The sequence below is a fragment of the Arvicola amphibius genome, chromosome 11, assembly GCF_903992535.2.
Source record: "Arvicola amphibius chromosome 11, mArvAmp1.2, whole genome shotgun sequence".
Taxonomy (NCBI): domain Eukaryota; kingdom Metazoa; phylum Chordata; class Mammalia; order Rodentia; family Cricetidae; genus Arvicola; species Arvicola amphibius.
In genome coordinates, this window is record NC_052057.2 from 51,676,120 (window position 1) to 51,686,785 (window position 10,666).

The 10,666-nt window shown below is 38.6% G+C and overlaps 1 protein-coding gene across 1 annotated transcript; it reads right to left on the reverse strand.

Annotated features, from left to right (window-relative positions):
* Nucleotides 1-8,568: 8,568 nt before the first annotated feature.
* Nucleotides 8,569-10,296, reverse strand: LOC119826478 (TIP41-like protein). Its single transcript, XM_038347818.1, has one exon. It carries the CDS (start codon nucleotides 10,206-10,208, stop codon nucleotides 9,393-9,395), a length of 816 nt encoding a protein of 271 aa, XP_038203746.1. The 5' UTR covers nucleotides 10,209-10,296; the 3' UTR covers nucleotides 8,569-9,392.
* Nucleotides 10,297-10,666: the final 370 nt, after the last annotated feature.

Here is a 10,666-nt window from a genome sequence, read left to right on the forward strand (position 1 = left end):
TACATTTTCTTACACCAATTTTGTATGTTCTCTTAGAAATATCTGTAAGTACTTCACAGCTGTTCATTAAATTTCTGTATAGAACCTTTATGTCTTGGAATCTTGATTTAATAATGTTAGTTCAAATAGTTCCTTTTAATTTTTAAAATATGTTTACTTGTATGTGCACAAGTTATGGCTCATTTGAGGAAGTCAGAGGGTGACTTGTGGTAATCCACTGTCACCTCCCATTATGTGGGTTCTCAGGATTGTCTGATTATAAGGCTTGGGAACAAATATCCTTAAGTACAGAAACATCCCACTCTCCTTGAGTATTTTTTGATACTTCACAGATTTGCCTATGAAGATATTTATTTCATTTCTGAATAAGAAGAAATTTTACTCTTCATTGCTTTTTCTTATCTATTACAAGACTCCACAGTGCCATGGTAGTTGGGACATTGTGACCATATTCTTGATCATGGAGAACAGATGAGTCTCACACTATTTATTCTGTTCATTGTAGTGTCCTTCTGTGGCTAAATCTACCTTCCGTAAATTCATGGAGAGACTGTATGTACAGATGATCAGACTTTTTCTAGACTGGTAGTATTGTGGGATACATTTATTGACTTGTGAATTATGCTTGAAATGACATCCATGTTGTATAATATATTGTACTCTTCCATGTGGTTGAATTCCATTTTCTAACAATTTGCACAGTATTTCTACATGTATGTACCTGCACACAGTTCTCTAACATACAGTTGGAATTTCTCTTTGAAGCTTTCTCCCACCATCAGCTCCTGAGATTTTATACTTTGAATCTATCTTATCTCTTTTCCCAATGGGGCAGATCATCACCTTTTAGAAGGTGTGGACATATTCAAGGAGGTATGTCACAGGACGGGAACTTTGAGAGTTTAAAGATCCTAGTAATTTTCAGTTTGCTCTTCCTGTTTTATGCTTGAGGTTTAATATGTGATCTCTAAGCTTTCTCCTCCTGTTGCCATGTTTGCTGCATGCTGCCATGACTCCACTCTTCCAACACTGATTCTTTTCATTATGGAACTGTAAACCAAAATAAGCTCTCTCTTTCTTAAGTTGTGTTTGGCTAGGGTATTTTATCATGGTAATGAAAAAGGAACTGAGACACGTAGGAACATAAAGCTGAAAATTTGTCACAGGAGGGTGATTAAGAGCAATTGCTGCTCTTGCAAAGAATCAGAGATCGATTTCTAGCACAGGCTTTTCAGGAGCTTCTGTACCTCCACTTCTATAGGACCTGATATTGTTTTTTACCAACACTCAAATGTATATTCACACACAGACACAAACACACACACACACACACACATGCATGCACTTCTGCACATGCACACACATGCACGCATACACATGCATACAAACATACACTCACAAAAAATAAAATAAAATTCTTAAAATTCTGTCAAGAATGGTCATTTCAAGTGATAACACAAGATTAAGTGCTTCATGCATCAGCAAATATTCCAACAAAAACCCCTCACAGGATAGAGTGTGGTCACTGAAGCAATTGAAAAGAGCAAAGTGCTCCTTACTACTAATTGAGGAAGGTCAGTAGAGTACCCAATACACTTGGAATCAATACTCAGAAAAACAACATAAGTTGAAGTGACTAACCAGGACCATTTATACTTCAAGTTTATTGTACAAATACCTAAATGCACATGCAAATTAAACTTCAGAATGTACACACATTCAGAAACTCCCTATGAGTCTAGATGAGAGAATGTCACATTCTACAATATGGAATTCTGTAGTAGGAAAAGATATTTAACACAGAAGAGCAGACATCAAACAGTATAATGATTCCAATTAAATAAAAATTAAATGCTTAAAAGCAGTTATTAAATGTTTTATGGCCTCTACAAATAAAGTCATATACATTTTATTGGAATACATAGATGCTTTGGTTTGACTGATATAACTAGATAATAAATTAGATTTAAGTACCCAAGAAAGCGAGGACTTTACCTGGACCCTCATTATTAAGTATATTTCTACCTAATAGAAAAGGGCTAATAAAATGTGCTGATGTATAAATTTTTGTTAAATTTATGGAAAGTAACTTTAAATTAATGTCTCCACATTTTATGTCAATATTGAAACAGTCAAATTGTGTGTGTGTTTTGTGGATGGTATGCATGTATACGTGCGTGCGTGTGTGTGTGTGTGTGTGTGTGTGTGTAAAGGAGTAAGTCACAAAACAATCCCACACCAGTTTGGAATTATGATTAATAAAAGGGTTATTTATTTAAAAGGAAAAACTTAAGATCACCATCCTAGACAACAGTATCCTGCTCGACTAGGAAAAGCATCTGGTAGCAACAAGAGGAGTCCAAAGCAAGAGAGGAAGCGCACAGCTGCTTTTTCAAGCCAGGGAGACCATGTTCAAGTGGGCTAGTATCTTAAATCTTAAAGGCTATTGGCTGAAGGAGTGGAAGGAGCTCGCGCAGCGTGTGTGTGTGTGTGTGTGTGTGTGTGTGTGTGTGTGTGTGTGTGTGTGTGTGTGTTAAATGATTTGATCCGGAGTCTTCATTGAGTTGATTATGTATCAGACATAGAAACTCTGCCTTCTTTCATGATACACTTGTTTTCTTTTTTCTCATCTATCAGATATAGCAAGAATGATGATACTACTTGGCTGTCATGATGATTTACTGAGTCGACTCCTGTAATGAGTTAGGTATGCAGTCTTTCCTGTGTTCTTGGTCTTGACAGCAACAATCCTGCCCACATTCCCCAGTCACACTTCCACACAGTGTTAATGGAAGGGTCTAGAGAGCAGATCCTCACATTGTGTTGCTTGGCAAATTTGACAAGCTGAGCCTGGTACCTGATCCTATAGAAGTAAGCTGGCATGCACCTTGCTCAGAACCCTGCTGTGAACCTGGCAAGTGAGCCTGACATCTGTTTCCTTCTACGAGTGAGTCTTAAGAGAACAGAAGGTGCACTCAGCCCTGGGGCAGAAACCTGGAGACCACTGTAGAAAGTGAAGGAAGTACAGGATTATTGGAGGAGGTTTCTCTGGCAGCAACTTTCCTCCAGTGGCTTTATCCAGACATGCCAGTTTAGAGCATCTGTGCTGTTTCTTGTGGTCCACATCTTATGGGAATTTCAGACTTCCACAGGAATGAAGGTAAATAAGCAATATATATTTTGAAAGACAAAGAAATTCTATGCAGCTAGTCTGTAGAAATAATTTCTCTTGTTGAAATTGATCCTCTTTTTGGTCAAATATATGAATCCCAATTGTTTTGCACCTGGTTGTGATCTTAATCTTTGGGATTAGGTTTTTCTTACCCTTTAAAGTACCAGTTTATCATGTATGGTGGCTGCAAAATTCTGAAGAGTTTATAAAGTGTGACTCAAACTCAACTAATAAATAAAAAGAAATCTCATTTATTATAATAGGCACCAGTAAACCGAAGCACACAGATTCCCGGAAACAGAATTTAAAATGGAGAGACCTGTAGCAAGTAGCTGCAGAGCTGTTAGAAAAACAGAAGACAAGACTGTGAACTAGAACACATGGCTATGGAAAAAAAAAAGGAGGAAGCCAGTGGTGGCTAAGTTTGGAGGCATGAATGTGGAGCCAAATTATAGTATTTTTTTAAAAAGTCACATAAAAGTGAGTAATTCAAATACCGGGAATCTACAGTAAAATGAAGTGCTTAGCTGAGCGCACACCGAACATGGATTTAACATCGCCATTGTGTTTGTTTCCTGTAGCCTTGTATTTTGAGTCTCTGCCATTTATGGTTTCATTCTTGTGCAATGAATATCTTTTAGAATTAGATAATGGTAGCAGGGTGGTCGATGACAGTCACATGTTGTTCCAGCATAAAAGAAGCTGAGAAAGAGGGTGACTTGAGCCAAGAGCTTTGAGCTAAGTATAGAGAACACAGTGAGACTCTGTCTCAAAATAAGAAGTGTCTGTGTATTGGAGAGAAGTAATATAGAGCTTAACTCCCCTATTCAAGTCCCTGCATTCAGTCACCAGAACCACAGATCAACAATGATGAGTTATATGATGAAGATGACACTCAATTCTGAGAATACAATCAACAGTAAGTGAACTTCTGTCATAGCAATGGTATTACAACAATACTGTGAAAATGGGAGTGGAGACAATAACTTGTTTATTGAGATTTCTGGGATTAACATAAAGTAGTGGGGAAAAATATCTGAGAAACTAGGGGATGCATTCTTGACAGCCAGCTACAGATGAGTGAGTCTTGGGAGATCCTTTTTGAACATTCTGGATTCATTTTCCACATCACACCTGTTCTTCATGATTTTGTTAATAGCTGGTAGGAATTGGAATGCATGTGTCAAGAACAGTCTCAAGAGACCTGTTTAGGCAATTGTAGCCACTGCTGTAAGCTTATTGTTATTTGTGAACATTCAGCACTGTGGGGAATGTAGGCTAATGGAAATCTCGGGATCCATTTTCTTGTCCTGGTACTATAATCCCAACCCCAGATCAAGACAATGTTTGGTCCCACAGAGCTGAAGACTAGTCCTTGGGTTGTTCTCTGTGTATGTACTGCCCATTGGTTCCTATCATTCCTGCTCAGGCATGCGTATACCAGTGCCCAGGAGGTCCTTTCTGAATATTTCATCCAATGAACATGACACTAAACACAATTGTATGAATTTTTATTTTCCTCTACTATGAATTTGATATTTCTCATAGAAAATGGACCTGGCAGACTTTTTCAGCACACACACTTCTGCCTACCATTATTTATTTAAGGAAGATGAGGCAGACAAGAAGCTGATGTTCACCAAAAAGAACAAAAGCTGGGCATTAAATTCAAGCTAAATATAACATAACCATTACTGATAAAACAGTGCAGTTTTCGAAGGTCTATGAAAAATGAGTGATGAGGATCTTTACTAATTATATTTTACTCTGTAGGTCTATTCTTTTGGTATGTGTGTATATGTGTGTATGCATATACAAGTGAATGTGGTATATGACTACTTGCAAATGCACAGGTTTGTAAGCAGGTGCACACACCTAGAAGCCAGATGTCCTTTTCAATCACTTTCTACCTGCAGGCACAATCTATCACTGAACTTGTTACTAGGCTGGCAGTCAACAATTCCCAGTAATGATCTTCCTGTCTCTGCCCTCCTCCTCCATAGTGCTGGGCCTATAGGTAGACATGACCAGATATGGCTATTTTGCATTTTAATGTTTTCTAAAATTCTCTCTACAGTACATCCCAACCAAACTTACTCCCCCTCATATCTCCTCTCTCCCAGATTCATTTAGCACCTTCCACCCTCAACCCTGTCTCCCCTGAAAAGAGATCAGAAATTCCAGGGACATCAATCAAATATTGAATCACATCAAGGCTGGACAAGGTGAGCCAGTGAGAAAAAAAGAGGCAAAAGGGTCAAGCAGGCAAAAGAGTAAGAGACAGTACCTGATCCCACTGTTAGAAAACTAAGCTACTCAGTCATAACCTAGGTCAGGTAACCTGATCTCTGTGGGCACACGTGAATCCAAGTCAGTTGATTCTGTGAGCCTTGTTCTTATGGTGTCCCTGGCCCCTCTGTTTCATCCTATCTTTCCTTCCCCTCTTTCACAGGACTCCCTGAGCTCTGCCTAATATTAGGTTAGGGGAATCTGCATTTGCTTCCATCAGTTGCTGAATGAAGCCTCTTTGGTCTCTTTGATGACAGTTCTGCTAGATCCCCATCACAGAACACTGTGCAAGCAGAACAAACTATAGGTGAAGGTTTTGTTCCTGGGCTGGTTTCTCAATCCCTCCACTTGAGGCCTTGTCTGGTTACAGAAACTGAGCAGTTCAGGCTTTCTGTCCTCCATTACTAGAAATATTTGTTAGGATTACTCCCTTAAATTTCATGGCCTTTCCATTGCACTGGGTTTCTCCCTTAATCATTTTACACAAGTGACAGCTCACATTGTGAAGCAAGGGGAACACTCCTTCATTGATGGACAGAGTACAAAATTATACAGCCAATATCAAAACCAATATGGCTGTTCCTTTAAAAATTGGGAATCAGTCTACCTCAAGACCCAGTTGTATTACTCCTGGACATATGCCCAATCAAAACAACTTTGCAATTCCATCTTGTTTTCTTTTGCATGTTTCTGATGGCTACAGACATTGAATATTTCTTCAAGTGTTTCTCAGCCATTTTGCTTTCCTTTTTTGAGAATTCTGTTAATATCTGCACCACATTTTTAATTGGATTATTTAGCTTATTTGGTATCTATTTTCTCAAGTTCTTTATATATTTTGGATATTAGATTTCAGTCAGATGTGGAGTTGGTGAAACTATTTTCTATTCTGTGGGTAGCTATTTTGATCTATTGTCAGCCCTTTGCCTTACAAAAGCTTTTCAGTTTCATAACGTCCATTTATTAATTGTTGATCTTAGTGCCTCTGCTATTGGTGCTCTGTTCAAGAAATTGTCTCCTGAGCCACTGTTTTCAAGGTTATCCCCTGCTTTCTCTTACATATGGTTCTGTGTAACTGGTTTTATGTTAATGTCTTTGTTTCATTTGGACTTGAGTTTTGTGCAGAATGATAAATAAGAATCTATTTCTTTTCTTATAATTGCAGGCATGTCATTTGTTGAAGACATTTTCTTTTTTTGTTGTATATTTCTAGATTATTTATTTTAAATAGGTGTGTGGATCAATTTCTTGGTCTTCGATTCAGTTACATTGATGTTGATTTTTTTTCTTTTTTTTTTATTAAAGATTTCCATCTCCTCCCTCTTCCCTCCCCTCCCTTCCACCATACCCCCACTCCACCCCTCTCCACGACAAAGAGCCATCAGGGTTCCCTTCACTATGTTAAGTCCAAGGTCCTCCCAGCTCCCCCTAAGTCCAGGAAGGTGAGCAAACTGACAAGGCTCACAGTGAGCCCGTCCATGCTGTAGAGGTCATGTTCATTGCCGTTGTCCTTGGTTTCTCAGTCCTCCTCCGCCGTCAGCCACATTCAGAGAGTATGGTTTGGTCCCCTGTTCCATCAGTCCCATTCCAACTGGACTTGGTGGTCTCCCGTTAGATCTGTCCCACCGTCTCAATGGGTAAACGCACTCTTCACGGTCCTGACTTCCTTGCTCATAATCTCCCTCCTTTTGCTCCTCATCGGGACCTTGGGATCTCAGTCCAGTGCTCCTATGTGGGGCTCTGTCATTTTCTCCATCCAATGCCAGGTGAAGGTTCTATGGTGATATGCAAGATATTCATGAGTATGGCAATAGGATCTGTACATTTCTGGCACCCTCTCCTCAGCTGCCCAAGGACCTAGCTGGGGCCGTCTTCCTGGACACCTGGGAACCCCTCTAGAGTCAAGTCTCTGCCAACCCTAAAATGGCTCCCTTAATTAAGATATATAATTCCTTGTTCCCATATCCACTTTTCCTATATCCCAACCGATTTTTCTGCCAATACCAAGCACTTTTTATTACTACAGCTCTGTACTGCAACTTAAAATTAGGAATGGTGATACCTCCAAAAATTCTTTTATTGTATAGGATTGTTTTAGATATCCTGGGGGGGGTTGTTTGTTTGTTTGTTTTTCCATATGAAGTTGACTATTTTCCTTTCAACATTTGTAAAGAATTGTGTTGGAATTTCAATAGGGATTATGTTGAATCTGTAATTTACTAATAGTAGGATGGGCATTTTTACAATGTTCATACTATCACTTTCAGGATTATGCTTATCTCAAGATATTTAATAGTATTTGAGGCTGTTGTGGAGGATGCTGTTTCTCTGATTTCTTTCTCAGTCCATTTGTCATTTGTATAAAGGAGAGCTACTGATTTTTTTTCTTAATCTTATACCAGCTACTTTGCTGAAGGGGTTTATCGACTGCAAAAGTTCCTTCATATCATCTGCAGATAGTGATATTCTGAATTACTATTTTAGAATTTGCATCCCATTGATTTCCTTTTGTTGTCTTATTGCCCTAACTAGAGCTTCAAGTACTATATTAAATTGATATGAAGAGAAAGGACAGCCCTGTCTTGTTCCTGATTTTAGTTGAATTGTTTTAGTTCCCCTCCATTTAATTTGATGTTGGCTATCTGGTTGCTATAGAGTACCTTTATTATGCTTAGTTATTTCCCTTCCATTCCTAATATCTCCAAGACTTTTATAATGAAGAGGTGTTGAATTTTGTCAAGTTTTTTCAGCATCTAATGAGATGATCATATATTTTTCTTTTAGTTTCTTTATATTATGGATTACATTGACAGATTTTTGTAAGTTGAACCATCCCTGCATCTCTGAGATGATGCCTACTTGATCATGGTGGGTGATATTTTTGATGTGTTCTTGGATTCAGTTTGCAAGTATTATATTCAAAAGTTTTGCATAAATGTTCATGAGAAAAAATTATCTGTAATTTTTTTTGTTGATTCTTTTTGTGGTTTGGGCAACAGGGTGACTGTGGCCTCCCAAAATTAATTTGGCAATGTTCCTTCTGTTTTGATATTGTTGGATAATTCTAGCAGTATTGATATTAGCTCCTTTTTTTTTTTTTTTGGATCCATAATTCCTTATTATTTATTCTCCTCTTACAAAAGACAACTTGGACAAATAAATATAAAATGGTATATGTCATATTTAGAAATGGCCGAAGACACATTTTCTTGGTATTCCTCACCAGAATACACTAATAAAATCTTCAAAAACACATTCATCTTTCCTATCACCCACTTTTTTTGTCTTAAGAAAAAGTCAATTATTTCTCCACAATTTTTAACAATGAATTATCAAAATAAGTGATCTAACACTACTCAGAGAAAGACATTTAAATGAAAAGTTTTAAAAATACATGTGTGTACACACACAATATGATGTTGCCCAGAAACTCAAACTAATGAATAATACAAGATTAATTTCCTAGGTAGCACATCACAACTCTCCCTAAATGTGAATAACCACCAGAAAGCCCAAAGCCAAGAGCCAACATAGTACATCAACATGCAGTCAGAATCCTATGAGAGTCACAAAACATCAGGGCTCAGCAGTGGAGTTGACAATTCAGTCTCTTCACAGTAGGAGACGATGCTTCCTGATAGATGCAGGTCATGTCCCCTCCTGAGACACAGATACATCACTGCTGCTGAGGTCACAATTTGGGGCAATTTAGGAATCCAAATTTAGCTCGAGCATGTATCTCCAGTAGGAAATTGAAGACAGACAGTATAAACGGGAGTTGAGTGGAACCTGCCTGCAGTGCTCTTTTATTTCCCTTTAAGGCTACAGAAAATCTGACCATATGCAAGGAAATTAATTCTCATCATAAAAATATCCCTACAATTGCCAAGGTGTCCAGTCAGGTTCCACACGCTGTATGCTGTACCACATTCTATTCCGAGGGTGTATTTTGTGAGTCCGCAGGGTTAGGATCAATTCTTTCTGGAAATATTAGCTTCTCACAAACTGCTTCCTTGATTGGTAAATATTGTGATATTTCGTTAGGTTCCGTGAAGAGGGAAGGTGGAACATGCATTAAATTAGCAATTTTGCTCTCTCGTGATGTATATTCTCGTAACATGTAGGTCTTGTCAGCCTCATGGTAAAGCCTTGTGTCATTCATTCTGATAAGCACCCCATCAATTCTCAAGAAAAACCGCAACAGCAGAAAAAAGCTGGAAGGCATTACTCTAATTTTCACACTCAGGCTGGACACTCCATGATCATGTAATTCATCTTCAAACAAGAGAACTTCTTCAAAAAATTTAATCTGCTCTCTGGCTTTCAATTTCTCTGTATCTATATGATCTGTTGTGGGTACAACCTTTAACTTAAGAGATTCTCCAAGTAACGTTCCTTTATAATCTGTTGTATAGGTCCAATCATAAGGTTTAATAACTTCTTTGGAGTGTTCACCCTCCGTCCTACTTTCCTGCCACTCCTCCGCACAAGCTACTTTAAGCATGCCTTGGTAGTTGTTTACACATCTTAGTGCATCTGTAGCATTGAACTCAATTCCAAAGCCAGAGACATGCTGGATCCTTAGAACATTGTCTCCAAACATCATTTCAGGGAGGGAAGGCATATGCAGTTCATCAGCTAACTTCTCCACATCCGCAGACTTCATGATGTGGGTCTTGGAGGCCGTCAGCTTCCAGGGCCCGAAGGAGAAGTCCTGGTGGCTGCTCTGGAAGCCGTGGATCATCATGGCAGAGCAGGTGCCGGCGGCAGCGGTCACGGCGCGGCCCTCGCTGAAGCGCGGCTCCCGGGTTTGTCCGTTACCATCCCGGCCCCGCCCCCTGCCGCCGCCGATATTAGCTCCTTTTTTAAAGTCTGGTAAAATTCTGCACTAAAACTGTCTGGCCCTATGCTTTTTCTGTTTGGTAGAATTTTAATGACTGATTCTATTTCCATAGACATTATGACTGCATCCACATTGTTTATCTGGATTTAATTTTAGTAAGTGATATCTATCAAAGAAGTTCTCCATATTTTTTAGATTTTCCAATTTTGTGGGTATAGGTTTTTGAAGTATGACCTAATGATTCCTTTAATTCCTTTGGTGTTTTCTGTTATAACCCCCTTTATAACTTCTGATTTTTTTAAATTTAGATCTTCTTCCTTTGCATTTTGATTAATCTGGATAAGGGTTTGCCTATATTGTTG

Excerpts from the sequence above, each read along its gene's own strand:
- LOC119826478 (XM_038347818.1), bottom strand. The coding sequence starts at position 10,208 with ATGATGATCCACGGCTTCCAGAGCAGCCACCAGGACTTCTCCTTCGGG.